At 54.5% G+C, this 18204-nt stretch overlaps 1 protein-coding gene across 1 annotated transcript in view; it reads left to right on the plus strand.

The window, feature by feature from the left end:
• LOC135085876 (PH-interacting protein-like) overlaps positions 1 to 18204 on the plus strand; it is a 51103-nt gene that overhangs the window by 9521 nt on the left and 23378 nt on the right. The window contains exons 7-17 of the mRNA XM_063980660.1: positions 34 to 235; positions 2354 to 2472; positions 3276 to 3425; positions 5797 to 5884; positions 6222 to 6313; positions 6546 to 6614; positions 7508 to 7660; positions 12454 to 12649; positions 14059 to 14258; positions 15424 to 15602; positions 17430 to 18107. Of these exons, the coding sequence (XP_063836730.1) occupies positions 34 to 235; positions 2354 to 2472; positions 3276 to 3425; positions 5797 to 5884; positions 6222 to 6313; positions 6546 to 6614; positions 7508 to 7660; positions 12454 to 12649; positions 14059 to 14258; positions 15424 to 15602; positions 17430 to 18107 (2126 nt within the window). The remainder of the gene's footprint in view (positions 1 to 33; positions 236 to 2353; positions 2473 to 3275; positions 3426 to 5796; positions 5885 to 6221; positions 6314 to 6545; positions 6615 to 7507; positions 7661 to 12453; positions 12650 to 14058; positions 14259 to 15423; positions 15603 to 17429; positions 18108 to 18204) is intronic.

Consider the following 18204-nt stretch of genomic DNA (forward strand, 5'->3'; position numbering starts at 1 on the left):
GAGCCGGATGTTTCAAAGTTTGGTCTGGTGCAGGGCGCGGACGACCTGCTGGTGAAGGTGTGGGACGCGCGCGACGGGCGGCTGCTGAGCACGCTGCGAGGCGCTGGCGCAGAGATCACGGACGTGTGCGCGTCGGCGGACGGCGCCTTGCTGGCCGCCGGCTCCGTGGAGCGCCTGGTGCGCGTGTGGGAGCTGGCCAGCGGCGCGCCCACGGCCGTGCTGCACGCGCACGCCGGTGAGACACAGCAGGGATCACGGACGTGTCGCGTCGGCGGACGGCGCCTTGCTGGCCGCCGGCTCCGTGGAGCGCCTGGTGCGCGTGTGGGAGCTGGCCAGCGGCGCGCCCACGGCCGTGCTGCACGCGCACGCCGGTGAGACACAGCAGGGATCACGGACGTGTCGCGTCGGCGGACGGCGCCTTGCTGGCCGCCGGCTCCGTGGAGCGCCTGGTGCGCGTGTGGGAGCTGGCCAGCGGCGCGCCCACGGCCGTGCTGCACGCGCACGCCGGTGAGACACAGCAGGGATCACGGACGTGTCGCGTCGGCGGACGGCGCCTTGCTGGCCGCCGGCTCCGTGGAGCGCCTGGTGCGCGTGTGGGAGCTGGCCAGCGGCGCGCCCACGGCCGTGCTGCACGCGCACGCCGGTGAGACACAGCAGGGATCACGGACGTGTCGCGTCGGCGGACGGCGCCTTGCTGGCCGCCGGCTCCGTGGAGCGCCTGGTGCGCGTGTGGGAGCTGGCCAGCGGCGCGCCCACGGCCGTGCTGCACGCGCACGCCGGTGAGACACAGCAGGGATCACGGACGTGTCGCGTCGGCGGACGGCGCCTTGCTGGCCGCCGGCTCCGTGGAGCGCCTGGTGCGCGTGTGGGAGCTGGCCAGCGGCGCGCCCACGGCCGTGCTGCACGCGCACGCCGGTGAGACACAGCAGGGATCACGGACGTGTCGCGTCGGCGGACGGCGCCTTGCTGGCCGCCGGCTCCGTGGAGCGCCTGGTGCGCGTGTGGGAGCTGGCCAGCGGCGCGCCCACGGCCGTGCTGCACGCGCACGCCGGTGAGACACAGCAGGGATCACGGACGTGTCGCGTCGGCGGACGGCGCCTTGCTGGCCGCCGGCTCCGTGGAGCGCCTGGTGCGCGTGTGGGAGCTGGCCAGCGGCGCGCCCACGGCCGTGCTGCACGCGCACGCCGGTGAGACACAGCAGGGATCACGGACGTGTCGCGTCGGCGGACGGCGCCTTGCTGGCCGCCGGCTCCGTGGAGCGCCTGGTGCGCGTGTGGGAGCTGGCCAGCGGCGCGCCCACGGCCGTGCTGCACGCGCACGCCGGTGAGACACAGCAGGGATCACGGACGTGTCGCGTCGGCGGACGGCGCCTTGCTGGCCGCCGGCTCCGTGGAGCGCCTGGTGCGCGTGTGGGAGCTGGCCAGCGGCGCGCCCACGGCCGTGCTGCACGCGCACGCCGGTGAGACACAGCAGGGATCACGGACGTGTCGCGTCGGCGGACGGCGCCTTGCTGGCCGCCGGCTCCGTGGAGCGCCTGGTGCGCGTGTGGGAGCTGGCCAGCGGCGCGCCCACGGCCGTGCTGCACGCGCACGCCGGTGAGACACAGCAGGGATCACGGACGTGTCGCGTCGGCGGACGGCGCCTTGCTGGCCGCCGGCTCCGTGGAGCGCCTGGTGCTCTCGTCAAATAAATACTTTATTTCTTTATTTCTTTTACCCCTGTGATTTTCCGTGTTCTGTGAACGTTGCACGTTGTTGCACGACTTATGTCAAAACGTGTTATTTGAAGCCGTTTATCTGTTGTGTGCAGGCACGATCACGGCGATGTACGAAGTGCACCGAGACCGTGTTTTTCTGTGTCCTGTGAACTTACGACTTTTAAACGTGCTATTTTAAAACTGACAGAATATCTTCTGTCACTTCTGCTCAACACCAGCCCATATGTTGTCCCGAAGTAGTTGTAGGGCAAGCTATACAATTCACCCATCGCATTTTTATCACCGAAAAAAAATATCTGCGTAATGTTATTGATACTGATCCTATTTATGTAAAAAAAAGTTAAATAAAGTTACTCAAAATTTAATCCCAAAATTGGTAATTTATGGACACACTCGTCGCTAGCACTATTTACGTAAGATAATGTAACATTTATTAGAACTCAAAATTACTTACCTGTTAAAATTTTTTCGGTGATAAAAATGTAGTGGTGTATTTGGGATATGTACCCTGGAAAGGGTCCAAGTTCTCAAGAAAAGCTTAGAATTTGACTTTGAGCCTACATGTTGTGTGCAGGCACGATCACGGCTCTCAAGAAATGCTTAGAATTTGAGTTTGAGCCTTAATGTTGTGTGCAGGCACGATCACGGCGGTGCACTGGGCGCCGCTGGCGCACGACGTGCGCTGGCTGGCCTCCACCTCCACCGACGGCTCCGTTGCCTTCTGGACGTGCGCCGACGGACAGTTCCTCTCGCAGGTACCGACTATTAATTGATTTTGCTTTTAACAGACCTTCCATCTTTATGCTTTTGTTTTTAGGTTTTATTTTACTTGCAGTGGTACCTCGGAATTTTCGGAAATAATGCTTTTGTTTTTATAAGCTTTTATCAACTTGCACCAATGAGCTTCTTTATGGACAATCGGTTGAAATGTACTCATCTATAATATAATGTGTTAAGACTTACCTGTTGCTGCTACTAAGGCAATCTGCAGACCATTTAACTCCTCAATGACTTAAAAGACATATTTAGGTTCGTCAGTTTTATCTTAATTAGTGTCCGTGCATTATTGACCAAATTCAAATTATTTATTGGATGTCACACGACTAAGGGTTGAGAGAAATAAACATTGGTACATTGCCTTAATTTTTTCCCATTTATGATTTTCTGTACTTCCTAACGCATCTAGGCGACTGCTACAAACGGGACTATTCCCATCTCTCGTTCCCACCGCTGTAACTCCTGTGTTAACGGGACTATTCCCACCTCTCGTTCCCACCACTGCAACTCCTGTGTAACCAGGATCTACAGCTTGACCGCCACAAAAACCCAACCAATGAAGGTCAAGTTTGTCCCGGGGGAAAGTTAAACTGTCATTGGACCCGCAACGAAATTAATCAGAAGAACATAGGAGGAGTTTGAAATTAAGGTTCGACTTCCCTCCATTGCAAAGCGGATGACAGGTGACAAACAAAGGTTTAAAGGTTTTAAGAAAAGATTATGCACCACGGACAAACTCCTGTGTTAGGCGACTGCTACAGCTACGTAATATTTCTTGCAGCCAGTGCAATTCGTGGAGCGTCTCCGCCCAGGCGCCTGCCACATGATCTGCGCGGCGTGGTCGGCGGGCGGCGCCTTCCTGGCCGCCGGCAGCGCCGACCACCACGTGCGGCTGTACGCCGTGCGCCGCGAGCCCGGCGGCCCGCGCCGGGTGAGTGTAGCCCGGGAGCCTTCCTTGTAGCTCACACACAGTAGCGCGGCCCATGGTCTGCGCGGCGTGGTCGGCGGGCGGCGCCTTCCTGGCCGCCGGCAGCGCCGACCACCACGTGCGGCTGTACGCCGTGCGCCGCGAGCCCGGCGGCCCGCGCCGGGTGAGTGTAGCCCGGGAGCCTTCCTTGTAGCTCGCACACAGTAGCGCGGCCCATGGTCTGCGCGGCGTGGTCGGCGGGCGGCGCCTTCCTGGCCGCCGGCAGCGCCGACCACCACGTGCGGCTGTACGCCGTGCGCCGCGAGCCCGGCGGCCCGCGCCGGGTGAGTGTAGCCCGGGAGCCTTCCTTGTAGCTCGCACACAGTAGCGCGGCCCATGGTCTGCGCGGCGTGGTCGGCGGGCGGCGCCTTCCTGGCCGCCGGCAGCGCCGACCACCACGTGCGGCTGTACGCCGTGCGCCGCGAGCCCGGCGGCCCGCGCCGGGTGAGTGTAGCCCGGGAGCCTTCCTTGTAGCTCACACACAGTAGCGCGGCCCATGGTCTGCGCGGCGTGGTCGGCGGGCGGCGCCTTCCTGGCCGCCGGCAGCGCCGACCACCACGTGCGGCTGTACGCCGTGCGCCGCGAGCCCGGCGGCCCGCGCCGGGTGAGTGTAGCCCGGGAGCCTTCCTTGTAGCTCACACACAGTAGCGCGGCCCATGGTCTGCGCGGCGTGGTCGGCGGGCGGCGCCTTCCTGGCCGCCGGCAGCGCCGACCACCACGTGCGGCTGTACGCCGTGCGCCGCGAGCCCGGCGGCCCGCGCCGGGTGAGTGTAGCCCGGGAGCCTTCCTTGTAGCTCGCACACAGTAGCGCGGCCCATGGTCTGCGCGGCGTGGTCGGCGGGCGGCGCCTTCCTGGCCGCCGGCAGCGCCGACCACCACGTGCGGCTGTACGCCGTGCGCCGCGAGCCCGGCGGCCCGCGCCGGGTGAGTGTAGCCCGGGAGCCTTCCTTGTAGCTCACACACAGTAGCGCGGCCCATGGTCTGCGCGGCGTGGTCGGCGGGCGGCGCCTTCCTGGCCGCCGGCAGCGCCGACCACCACGTGCGGCTGTACGCCGTGCGCCGCGAGCCCGGCGGCCCGCGCCGGGTGAGTGTAGCCCGGGAGCCTTCCTTGTAGCTCACACACAGTAGCGCGGCCCATGGTCTGCGCGGCGTGGTCGGCGGGCGGCGCCTTCCTGGCCGCCGGCAGCGCCGACCACCACGTGCGGCTGTACGCCGTGCGCCGCGAGCCCGGCGGCCCGCGCCGGGTGAGTGTAGCCCGGGAGCCTTCCTTGTAGCTCACACACAGTAGCGCGGCCCATGGTCTGCGCGGCGTGGTCGGCGGGCGGCGCCTTCCTGGCCGCCGGCAGCGCCGACCACCACGTGCGGCTGTACGCCGTGCGCCGCGAGCCCGGCGGCCCGCGCCGGGTGAGTGTAGCCCGGGAGCCTTCCTTGTAGCTCACACACAGTAGCGCGGCCCATGGTCTGCGCGGCGTGGTCGGCGGGCGGCGCCTTCCTGGCCGCCGGCAGCGCCGACCACCACGTGCGGCTGTACGCCGTGCGCCGCGAGCCCGGCGGCCCGCGCCGGGTGAGTGTAGCCCGGGAGCCTTCCTTGTAGCTCACACACAGTAGCGCGGCCCATGGTCTGCGCGGCGTGGTCGGCGGGCCTTCCCTTGTAGCCCTCCACGACTCCCCTATAGACCCTCAAGCCTTCCCCGTAACCCCTCCAAATATTCCCTGTAATCCTGCACGCTTTTACAGTTACCCCCCACACTTTCCCTGTAACCCTTCACGCCTTCCCTGTGGATCACCACGTCTCCCCTGTAGACTCGACGCCTTCCATGTAGCCTCCGATGTCTGCCTTGTAACCTCCCACTCTTGCCCTGTAGCTAACACGTGTTCCCTCTAAGCTCCCACGCTTTAAAAAAAATATTCATGTTTCCCTGTAATCCTCACATTTCCCTACAACCTCCACGCTTTCCCTGTAACCCCCACGCTTTCCCTGTAACCTCCACGCTTTTCTTGTAACCCCCACGATTCATTGTAACCTCCCACGCTTTCCCTGTAACCTCCCAGAATTCCCTGTAATCTCACACGCTTTCCTTGTAATTACCACACCTCCCATCCCATTACATTATGTCCTCACGCCTCAAAAAACATTACGTTATGTTGTTTGAAAGACAGATTATATAATCAGAAGCCACTTAAAAAAAACTAGTAGACATTACAGTGCTATAGACTGATGATGATGATGATAAGCAGCAATTGATGAAGCCCATAAGTGCCACTTGTGGTCTAAACTGAATAAATATTTTTGATTTTGATTTTTTGATTTTGATGTTGCCCTTGAACCCCTCAGGTGCTGGAGACGGCGGTGCATAATGACGCGGTGGACAGCATAGCCTGGGCGCACAGGGGGCTGCGGTTCGTCTCGGGGAGCAAAGATGGTGAGTGACGAAGACAGGGTGGATAAAAAAACAATTTTTTTTTATTTATTTATTACATACATAAACAAACACCTAATATTATTATTGTTTGCGTACATTACAGTTGAATAATATAAACTCCCAGCCTTTCATTTAAATCATGATTTATTTAAATCAACTTGATTTAAATCATGCAATCCTGGACGAAAATAAAAAAAAGGGAACATGGTATGTGACAACTTTGAAAAATCATAAAAATTATCGTTAAAGTTACGGTCAAAGTTAGGTGATGCAACTCAGCCTAAATGAATAATAACGATGATGAAAACTTAATTCTATTTGCGAATTTCATGTGCAGGTACGGCTGCGTTGTGGACACTGCACGCTACTCAGTGGCGCCACGCGTTGCTGCTGCCTCAATCCACTGCTGCCGACGGCAAGCGGCTCAAGGTATGTGTCACACAAATTAAAAAAAAAACCTTTATTTTTGCAAATAGGCTTTTAAAAAGCACTTTTAAACGTCCCAGTATCAACCCTACCACTGCTTCGGGACATTAATGGGCCATTATAAATGAAAACACAATCCACAGACCAGTTGTTCTTTGACGCTTTGATCAAAGCCATCAGTGAGTGACAATTTAAGTCCTTGCTGTATTTACTCAGAAAAGCCTTAATTTTGCAGGTGACGATGGTTTGTTGGGACTGCAGCGATGAGTACGTCATCACGGCCGTTTCAGACAACACGATACGAGTAAGTCTGTTATGTATTTGTGCCCTATGTCAGGGGTTCCCAATCTTTTTTATCCCGCGGCGCACTTACTAATTTATGATTTTGTCACGGCGCTCTACCTTTTGAAAAAGATACTATCGAAAGATGGGCAGGTAAAGACGTGGGAGAGGTAGGACTTCAACGGTTTTTAAGCGCCAACGCGACATAAAGGATTGACTCACGGCGCCCCTTTTTACTCTCTACGGCGCACACTTTGGGAACCTCTGCCCTAAGGCGTTAATAAGTTGCTTTCCATCAGGTTTGCTTGATAAATATTTAGCGGCCCGCCCCGGGTTCGCACGGTTGCAATGGAATTTCCCGGCTGTTCTCTTGTATAATATATGCATGTTTTATACCTACAAACCTTCCTCTTGAGTCACTCTATCTATTAAACCGTATCAAAATCCGTTGCGTAGTTCTAAAGATCTAAGCATACATAGGGACAGACAGCGGAAAGCGACTTTGTTTTATTCAAATTGTGTTTATTGTGAAGTCACAGTTGCATAAGTCAGGTCATAAAGTTTTTATAATAGAGAAAATGTCAGCAGAATACGTTTACAATATTATGTCAGTCGGAGAAAAAAAAACCATTTCATTAATAAATACTCAAATTGTTAAACAAATAATTATAAATTGTCGGTAAGGGCGGTGGTAAACGGTTTTGGAGATATGACGTCTCCCTGTCTCCCTCGCTGCAACTGGATAGGTTTCGAGTCCCGATCCTGGAGGCAGACCGACATTGTGGCATCGTTTACAGAGTAGTAACCTCTTTTAACAAAAAATCCTTTAGCTTAGCTTTGGCCTTTTATATTATGTAGTGATATGCCATATCGTCGCTAGATGGCGTTAAATCTGACCTTCTTTATTTCCCTCAGGTGTGGTGCGCGCGCTCATTCACTCAAATCAACTGCCTGTCGGGACACCGCGACGAGGCGTACGTGCTCGAAGCGCACCCGTTCCTGCCCGCCGTGCTGCTGTCTGCCGGCCACGACGGCCAGCTGTTCGTGTGGCACGCGGCGAGCGGCGAGGTCAGTGCTCTGGTCCTTCGAGCCGGATACGAGGCGTACGTGCTCGAGGCGCACCCGTTCCTGCCCGCCGTGCTTCTGTCTGCCGGCCACGACGGCCAGCTGTTCGTGTGGCACGCGGCGAGCGGCGAGGTCAGTGCTCTGGTCCTTCGAGCCGGATACGAGGCGTACGTGCTCGAGGCGCACCCGTTCCTGCCCGCCGTGCTTCTGTCTGCCGGCCACGACGGCCAGCTGTTCGTGTGGCACGCGGCGAGCGGCGAGGTCAGTGCTCTGGTCCTTCGAGCCGGATACGAGGCGTACGTGCTCGAGGCGCACCCGTTCCTGCCCGCCGTGCTTCTGTCTGCCGGCCACGACGGCCAGCTGTTCGTGTGGCACGCGGCGAGCGGCGAGGTCAGTGCTCTGGTCCTTCGAGCCGGATACGAGGCGTACGTGCTCGAGGCGCACCCGTTCCTGCCCGCCGTGCTTCTGTCTGCCGGCCACGACGGCCAGCTGTTCGTGTGGCACGCGGCGAGCGGCGAGGTCAGTGCTCTGGTCCTTCGAGCCGGATACGAGGCGTACGTGCTCGAGGCGCACCCGTTCCTGCCCGCCGTGCTTCTGTCTGCCGGCCACGACGGCCAGCTGTTCGTGTGGCACGCGGCGAGCGGCGAGGTCAGTGCTCTGGTCCTTCGAGCCGGATACGAGGCGTACGTGCTCGAGGCGCACCCGTTCCTGCCCGCCGTGCTTCTGTCTGCCGGCCACGACGGCCAGCTGTTCGTGTGGCACGCGGCGAGCGGCGAGGTCAGTGCTCTGGTCCTTCGAGCCGGATACGAGGCGTACGTGCTCGAGGCGCACCCGTTCCTGCCCGCCGTGCTTCTGTCTGCCGGCCACGACGGCCAGCTGTTCGTGTGGCACGCGGCGAGCGGCGAGGTCAGTGCTCTGGTCCTTCGAGCCGGATACGAGGCGTACGTGCTCGAGGCGCACCCGTTCCTGCCCGCCGTGCTTCTGTCTGCCGGCCACGACGGCCAGCTGTTCGTGTGGCACGCGGCGAGCGGCGAGGTCAGTGCTCTGGTCCTTCGAGCCGGATACGAGGCGTACGTGCTCGAGGCGCACCCGTTCCTGCCCGCCGTGCTGCTGTCTGCCGGCCACGACGGCCAGCTGTTCGTGTGGCACGCGGCGAGCGGCGAGGTCAGTGCTCTGGTCCTTCGAGCCGGATACGAGGCGTACGTGCTCGAGGCGCACCCGTTCCTGCCCGCCGTGCTTCTGTCTGCCGGCCACGACGGCCAGCTGTTCGTGTGGCACGCGGCGAGCGGCGAGGTCAGTGCTCTGGTCCTTCGAGCCGGATAAGAGAGCGCTACCTTGCTTGGCGAGGGTGCTTGGGATCATCATTTCAACCACAGGACGTTTACTCCTAAACACATGCTTACCCCAATGACTTCCACATCGCACGGTTGGTAGCAGCCTGCATAAGTGAACGCTGCCTTGCTTGACAGGGGGGTCTTGGGATGATGGCATTCAAATATGATCTTGTACCATCGCGCACACTATTTGTATGAAATACTACACTGTTGCATTTATTTATTAGCATTTTCTAATTCGTCATTGTCACTATTATGTAGATCAATTTTGTCCTTCGAGCCAAATCATTTTGGGTACTAAGTATAGTTGCTCACTAAAGGCGGGGCTTATCCATTAAAATCCAACGGTATCCATCGGAACCCACGAGTTATTGTCCTAGCTTAGTGCCTCAGGCTAGAGGCTGGCTCGAGTAATCCTCTCCGGCTTCGAGGGAACCCCCGATGCCAGGTTTTCTCCTCGTGGTTCTGGTACAACAGAACCCCGTCTGACGTGGTCTATCGCTATGTTAACCCATTAGAGGTCAAACACAAAGTACTAATATATTTTAAATTTTTTCTTTATTTTCATATTGAAATCAGAGCAAAAAAACACAAAATACAAGAAAATCCTGAAAAAAAGTTGTTTTCATGAAATTACAGGGGTGTACTCAATTGGGTACAATGACCTCCTAGGTATGCAAATTTTCAAAATGCGCCTTTTCGACAAAAATTGTTTTAAGGGACTTCTTACACTGCCAACGCACTGTTAAATGACAAAGAACATACCCCAGCTCTTTTTCAGTTTTGATGGGATATTTTCCAACTCCATTTTGAAGAAAAGCCATCAACTATTGGTACAGCCGGACGCATTTTCGTTGTTTATTTAGCATATCTCTTCATCTAGTGACCAGTAAAGTATAGTACATAGTCTCTCGAGGTAGCTTGTGGTACTCAGATAGTACCAAAACCCCTAAATAGGGCTTTATAGGAATCCCAAGTATATCTGGGGGCACGGCAGTGCCCCCGCCAAGTCGAGCGCGAAGCAAACACTGCCGTACCATCCTTTACTGGAACCATTTCGCCGCATTTTCAGGCCTCTATTTGAGAACCTTTAGATAAGACCAGAACGCAGAAATTTTCGTCATCTAGTAAGCTATAATCACACACTTAAAATCCAAAATTTCAAGTCTGTAGGTCAATTAGTTCCGAAGTTAAGCGAAAGCAAAGTTTCGCATTTATGACACTCACTCACTGATGATCATCAAAATAGAACTAGTACTTCCCATTAACTCAGAGAGCTGAAATTTGGTACAGAGTTAGGGTTTAATGGCCACATAAAGGGAAAACTATAAAAACTAGGAAAATCGAAGATCTGGAGTAACACCACATTCATAATAATCAATACTACTAGCGCCACACCGGCGCCGTGGTGTTCGCCTGTACCGCTCACCGCTAGATGGCGCTAGCACTTTGAGCGTCGATTTTCTGCACCGCGGTGTCCAGATTTTTTTTCCCCTCTAGTTATTATTAAATCAATTCTGATTCGTTGTCCTTTTTAAAGATGTGTTTAATATCGTAAAAAAAATGACGATAATATTAAAGGACGACGACGTTAAATAATTATGCCACATTCTACAAAAAGAAGTGAAATCCCACCAAAAACATTCTGTAAAAAACTAGCCAAGTCTCGATGGAGCTGCTTGTTTATCTCTAAAAAGTAATGAAATCTAGACAAAGTCGTGCCAAGTCTATGGTTCTTTACTGCGATTTCTTTTTTATTATAGTTAATGTTGTGTGACTTGGCCGTTGAACAATCTTTATTAAGATAATCAATAATTATGCATAAGTATTATTGAAATACGCAGCTTTATTAAGCCTACAATTCACTGGTTATTAAATCAACGTTTTCCAAGTGGCAATTTTCCATCGTCAATGGGTAGTGGTTCTGGCAACAGATTGGTGCAATGGTGTCATGGAGCACCTGGTTTTGTACCCTTCAACGGCCAAGTCACACAACATTAACTATAATAAAAAAGAAATCGCAGTAAAGAACCATAGACTTGGCACGACTTTGTCTAGATTTCATTACTTTTTAGAGATAAACAAGCAGCTCCATCGAGACTTGGCTAGTTTTTTACAGAATGTTTTTGGTGGGATTGTGTTGATTGGATACTGATTATGATTATAGCCAATAGAAATATCATAATGATAATGAGAAGCATCGTAGTTATCTATTGGATATAATAATATTGTTATAATCAGCTTTTTTCAAATACTGTGCAAGTTTGAGGCCCTGCAGCTCTTCACAAAATATAGCAAACTTATCACCACAGACTTTGGAAGTATCTACAGCGATTGAAGAATTATGACTTTTGATTGGGTGCGGATTTGTGGGAACCTATCGTCTTCTTTTTCACGCCAGCGGTTCATTATCACTATCGTCCTATAAACTGCCTTTGCTGCCACTATCCCTTCTGTTCATAAATACCCTTTAGTACGTCTTACGGTATGAAAAACGTCGCCGTATCCTCTTTTTCAGTCAACATACTTGTATCAAGTAGTATAATTATTAGCCAAAATACATTCATCGTCATAACTATCCTGTAAAACGTCTCCAATAACTTCTTCAAGTACCTTTTAGCTCTTTTGAGCTGTAAAATGTAACAAAAGAGCAAAAAATAAACACAGTTTTTTTACTTACGCATGTTGTCATTGTACCCAACCGAGTACAGTAACTTTTAAATAACCCTAGTTTTATTTGAGATGTAAATATTATATTATATTGTGTTTTATAACTTACTCTGATATGTATTTTAAAGTAATAAAATAAAAAAAAAAACTTATGAGCAGTAATTGTTATAAAAAAATCAAAAAATAAACACCTACCCCTACTATGTTTCAGTGACACAACTTCAACTGATACTTTTTATCAAAAAAAGTCCCACTACCCGCGTAATTGTTGTCAATATACTTTAATAGTGTTGTAATGAAGTAAAATAACAAGTCTACCTATGTTAATTTTGTGAGATTTGCAATTGACACGTAAAAATATAGATGTACCCATTTGAGTACAGTGACCTCTAATGGGTTAAGGCGATTATCCCACAGCACTGCGCTCCGCCGCAGTAAGCGGGACGACAGATTTAATAATTATATGCAAGTACCTCAGTTTGTATAGAAAACACGCGCGGCAGACTGACAACGCGTTTGCGCGCGGAATGATTAAATCTGTCGTCTCGCGTACTACGGCGGAGCGCGGTGCAACCCACCACCACCCATGGCCATACCAACCTTGCGGTTATACTGGCCGAATCGCGGGAGGTGTGCGCGAAATTGCGGCTGCCTTGGGCAGATTGCACTCCACCGCGCCACACTTCTTGACTCCCTCCTCCCTCCTTCTTCCTCCCTTGACAAGTTATTTTTCGGACGAAGGAGCGCGGTGTAGTGAGATAATCGCCTAACTAAGCATTGTGGTGTTCCCAGGTGATCGCGCAGTTTCACAACCACATCGAGGGGCAGGGCGACGGCGCCATCTTCGACGCCAAGTGGGGCGGCGGCGCCAGCCTGGCCGCCTCCGACTCGCACGGCCACCTGCTGCTGCTGGGCCTGGGCCGCGGACACCGCCTGCTCGCCCAGCTGCCCGCCGAGCTGTTCTTCCACACGGACTACCGCCCGCTAGGTGAGACGCGAGGCTCGCACGGGCCGGCCCGACTCGCACGGCCACCTGCTGCTGCTGGGCCTGGGCCGCGGACACCGCCTGCTCGCCCAGCTGCCCGCCGAGCTGTTCTTCCACACGGACTACCGCCCGCTAGGTGAGACGCGAGGCTCGCACGGGCCGGCCCGACTCGCACGGCCACCTGCTGCTGCTGGGCCTGGGCCGCGGACACCGCCTGCTCGCCCAGCTGCCCGCCGAGCTGTTCTTCCACACGGACTACCGCCCGCTCGGTGAGACGCGAGGCTCGCACGGGCCGGCCCGACTCGCACGGCCACCTGCTGCTGCTGGGCCTGGGCCGCGGACACCGCCTGCTCGCCCAGCTGCCCGCCGAGCTGTTCTTCCACACGGACTACCGCCCGCTCGGTGAGACGCGAGGCTCGCACGGGCCGGCCCGACTCGCACGGCCACCTGCTGCTGCTGGGCCTGGGCCGCGGGCACCGCCTGCTCGCCCAGCTGCCCGCCGAGCTGTTCTTCCACACGGACTACCGCCCGCTCGGTGAGACGCGAGGCTCGCACGGGCCGGCTCCTATTCGCACGGCCCACTAGATAAGACGCGAGTCTCGCACTGGCCAGCTCCGACTCGCATGGCCTGCTCGGTGAGACGCGAGCCTCGCACGGGCCGGCTCTTATTCGCACGGCCCTCTCCTATTCGCACGGCCCTCTCGATGAGACGCGAGGCTCGCACGGGCCCGCCCGACTCGCACGGCCCGCTCAATGAGACGCGAGGCTCGCACGGGCCGGCTCCGACTCGCATGGCCCGGCTTCGACTCGCACGGCCCGCTCGGTGAGACGCGAGGCTCGCACGGCACCTGCTGGGACTAAAGATCACGGGCTGGAATACGTAGCGTGGGCAGGTATCCTTCTAGGCGGAGCGACGATCTGGTGAAGGTTGCGGGAAGAACCTGGATGCGGGCAGCTCAGGACCGGACGTTTTGGAAATTCTTGGCGAAGGGCTTTGTCCTGCATTGGACGTCATTTGGCTGAAACGAACGTAATTGAAATTGATCTTCAAAAAGAACGTAATATTTCACGTCTTATCGTTCACCAGTTGGCGCCTTTAACAGTAAAGTCCTGTCACTCGATTTGTGACTAAAATTGATGCCAACTGGTTATCGCTTACGTAAAAAATGTTCATAAAGACGTTCATTTGTTTAATTACCTAATGTAGTATTCACTAAATGAAAGGTGTTCTATCGTAATTTTGTTCACCAGTTGGCGCCATTCTCATTTTATTATACTTTCTCGTCAGCGGTGCCAACTGAGTTGTGTGAATACCGTAATTGTGTATTGTCCGCCGTAATTATGATGCTTACTGTTAGAGGCGCCAACTGGCGACCAGTAACAAATCTAACAGCTCCCATCGCTGTCCGCAGCCCGCGACGCGCTGGGCGGCGCGCTGGACGAGCAGACGCAGACGCCGCCGCACCTCATGCCGCCGCCCTTCCTCGTGGACGTGGAGGGGGCCCCGCACGCGCCGCGCCACCAGCGCCTCGTGCCCGGCCGCGAGCTGCTGCCCGCCAGCCAGCTGGTCCCCGCCGCGCCCGCGCACCGCGCGCTCGACCGCATGATACAGGTGCGTGCGCCGCGGACACAGCGCGGTGTGTAGCGGACGTGATACAGATACATCGCCAGTTGGCGCCACTGACTAGTAATATCTGAAAAAGGCGCCAACTCATGAAAGCCAACAAGGATCATCGTTAAATATTAAATCAATACGTGGAGGGAATTTTTTTCTCTGAAATTTTACGAGATGGCGCCACTGATGAGTTAGGTTTTGTCACTTGACAAAGGTGCCAAATGATAAAATAATACTGGCTGTCATTTAAAATAGATATATCAAGTGAGGTCACTTGACAATGGCACCAACTAAAGTAATTTTAAATATGTTTAAATTTAGTACATTTTTCTCTTAACAGTTTTAAGCTTTCTATTTTGTCACCTGACAAAGGCGCCAACTCGTGAACGCCATAAGGATCATCGTGAAATCTAAAACAAATATTTTTACTCTGAAAATTCACGAATTGGCGCCACAGACGTGTTAAGTTTTCTCACTTGACAAAGGCTCCAACTGATACAATAATACTGGCTGTCTTTTAAAATGTAAATATTTCAATTGATAACTTATCAGTTTGAAAAGTGAAAAATACGTGTCGGGTATTTTTTGTAGTTATTACTAGTAATTCAAACTTGCTTTTTTTATCCAGAAACCATCTTTAGGCTGCGTTTCCACCAGAGATGTGCGAGGATGCGTAGCGAGGGATGTTTGCAAAGAACCAATAGAATCGCTTCATTTACTTTACCTCGGTAAATGAAGCGATTCTATTGGTTCTTATTGTCGCGTGATTGCAGGCGTTGGTTTTCTTCTCTATTTGTGCGTGTATGAGGGTCCATAAGAAGATAAAAGAAACGTACACTTTAGATCAGTGTTGCTTAACCTTTAAGTCATGAGGGACCATTTTACCAAATTTATGTCTTGTCAGGGACCACCTCATAATCATAATCGGTCAAAAGTAAACCAGTTTGACTGCAAAAATCAGTTAAAAGTGGTTTTGACCAAGGTGTGCAAGTGCACTTCGTGGACCACTTGGAATGCCTCCAGGGACCACCGGTTAAGAACCACTGCTTTAGATGATGATTTATTAGACACTGACTTGTCACATAAGATTTCAAACAGTTTTGTATAACGCTTTACATATTAGGAATACGTATGAGTAATCTCGCTAATGCCCGCTACACAGGCGTTGGCGGCGGAACAAGACGGCGAGGAGGCGGCGGCGGCGCCGAGCGGCGTGTGGCGCGGCGAAGGAGTTCGGCACACGCTCGGCTCGTGGCAGCAAGATGAGACGCCGCTGGCGCCAAGACGACGCGCGCTCCGCCCGCCCAATCCTGCCATGGCGGCCCGGGTGGCCCAGGCGCAGTGAGTAAAGACACCACCGCCTCACTTCGACACCGCCTTCCCCTTCATATTTGTTTCAAGTAACTGTCCTCACCATAGGTTGTCTGGAAGAGATCGCTTCATAGCGATAAGACCGCCTAATTGTACCTTATGTGTTCCTTTTCTTCTGTTATGTTATTTGTTTGGTGTGCAATAAAGTGTATTTATTATTATTATAAAGAGCACTCTGGTCCACAGGGCTTCTGGAATTACTCTCTTTCCAGGTCTAACTGGATCCGACTGGAAATTATTCTACGCCACAGATATCTATCTTTTTTTCCCAGGTCTTCTAGGTCCCCTCTCTAATTTTTCCAGATTTTCTCAGTGACAGTTCAAGACCAAGACTTTATTCCCCTCATTCTAGGTTTTCTGAACCCTTTCCACACAGTAACCCCTTTTTAACAGGTTCATTTCTCTTTCTTTCGAGTTCAATAAGGATACCTCTTTTCCCAGACGCGTGAGTAAATCACTATTGTCCACAGAAATTCACTTGAGGGATACGAAGAAATATGTCGCATCAGCGCTATGAGTCGTGCAGGCACAGAACTCATGACTCTTACCTTTCTGAAAGACCCAGTGGAATTCCTTCCTTCCCAAGTCTCCTAGACTCGAAGGGGATCAACCTTTTCCTGCAGAAATCTCTATTTCACCAGGTTAACTGTACCAAACAGTAATGCCCAGTCGCAGTGAGTACAAAAGACCCTATTGGAGTTCCTATTCTTCTAGGTTCATGAATACTCACAGAAATCCCCTTTTTAAGTGTATTTTTCCTGTGATGCTGATTTCGGCACGCGTGCGGATCTAGTCTGCATTCCGAGGTCTACTGGATCCCACCAAATTTCTTCCAGGTCTTGTCAGTGTCAAGCCCTGTATCCCCTTTTTAACAGGTTAATTTCATTCTCCCTGAATCCCGTAGGGATTCCTCTTTTCCCAGGTGGAGGTCGCGCGCTTTTGCCCCTTTAAAAAGCTCACTGAATGTCCCCTCGGTTTCCCGAACGCGTTTGGGGTTTCCTCTTACTTCCTGGACAGCCGTGTTGTGACGGCAGAGTAGAATACATTTGTCACCAACCCCTACTCTTCCCACGGGTGTCGTAAGAGGCGACTTAGGACTACACATCAAACAGAACGGGCAGCTGCGCTCTCTGACAAACATCAATCTTTTAAACTATGATCTCCAACCCGCCTGCCAAGCGTGGGTATTATGGCAAAACCCTCCGCTATAGTGGAGGAGGCTCATAGTCCAGCAGTGGACTTTAAAGGGCTGTTGATCATCATTAGGTTCCTGGATACTCCTTGCACACAAATCCCCTTTTTTAGTCCCTTTTACCTGTGATGCTAATTTCGACATGCGTGTGGTTCTGGTCCGCATTCCCAGGTCTACTGGGTCCCACCAAATTTCTTCCAGGTCTTGTTAGTGTCAAATCCGATATACCTTTTTAACAGGTTAATTTTTGAGGTTTGAGGATCTCCCTTTCCCTTAAAAATATTTTCCAGGCCCTTTTTCCTCAGATCTAACTGGGTTCCATAGTTTCTCCTCCCGTGTACCAGGTGTCTAAGAATCGCCTCTCTCCCTAGCGATGTATGTTGAGCAAGCATAGTGAAGAGTACCCATTACCCATCACTCTTGCACTTCTGAGAGGCTCACTAAAATATCCCTCTATTTCCTGGACGACTCTTTCTTTTCTAAGGCCCAGCCAATTTAGCAGTTAATTTAGGACTTTAAAGATGGTGATTTTGTGTTTAGACTATAGTTTTCTAGATTTTTAAGACAATAACATATCAGCCTCTGACGGATCCCTGTCGCCACAGCGCAGAATTGTACGAGCTGGAGCAGGCGTGGTTCCGGCGCGAGATGCGGCGCCGCCCGCTCATGATCAGCACCGCGCCGCACGCCCCGCGCCGCCGCACCGGCCGGCCCCACGCGCGCCCGACGCCCCGCCCTACGCCCCGCCCACGCCCCGCCCCGCTGGTAAGCCCCGCTCGTGATCAGCACCGCGCCGCACGCCCCGCGCCGCCGCACCGGCCGGCCCCACGCGCGCCCGACGCCCCGCCCTACGCCCCGCCCACGCCCCGCCCCGCTGGTAAGCCCCGCTCGTGGTCAGCACCGCGCCGCCGCACCGGCCGGCCCCACGCGCGCCCGACGCCCCGCCCTACGCCCCGCCCACGCCCCGCCCCGCTGGTAAGCCCCGCTCATGATCAGCACCGCGCCGCACGCCCCGCGCCGCCGCACCGGCCGGCCCCACGCGCGCCCGACGCCCCGCCCTACGCCCCGCCCACGCCCCGCCCCGCTGGTAAGCCCCGCTCGTGGTCAGCACCGCGCCGCCGCACCGGCCGGCCCCACGCGCGCCCCACGCCCCGCCCTACGCCCCGCCCACGCCCCGCCCCGCTGGTAAGCCCCGCTCGTGGTCAGCACCGCGCCGCCGCACCGGCCGGCCCCACGCGCGCCCGACGCCCCGCCCTACGCCCCGCCCACGCCCCGCCCCGCTGGTAAGCCCCGCTCATGATCAGCACCGCGCCGCACGCCCCGCGCCGCCGCACCGGCCGGCCCCACGCGCGCCCGACGCCCCGCCCTACGCCCCGCCCA

The sequence above is a fragment of the Ostrinia nubilalis genome, chromosome 30, assembly GCF_963855985.1.
Source record: "Ostrinia nubilalis chromosome 30, ilOstNubi1.1, whole genome shotgun sequence".
NCBI lineage: Eukaryota > Metazoa > Arthropoda > Insecta > Lepidoptera > Crambidae > Ostrinia > Ostrinia nubilalis.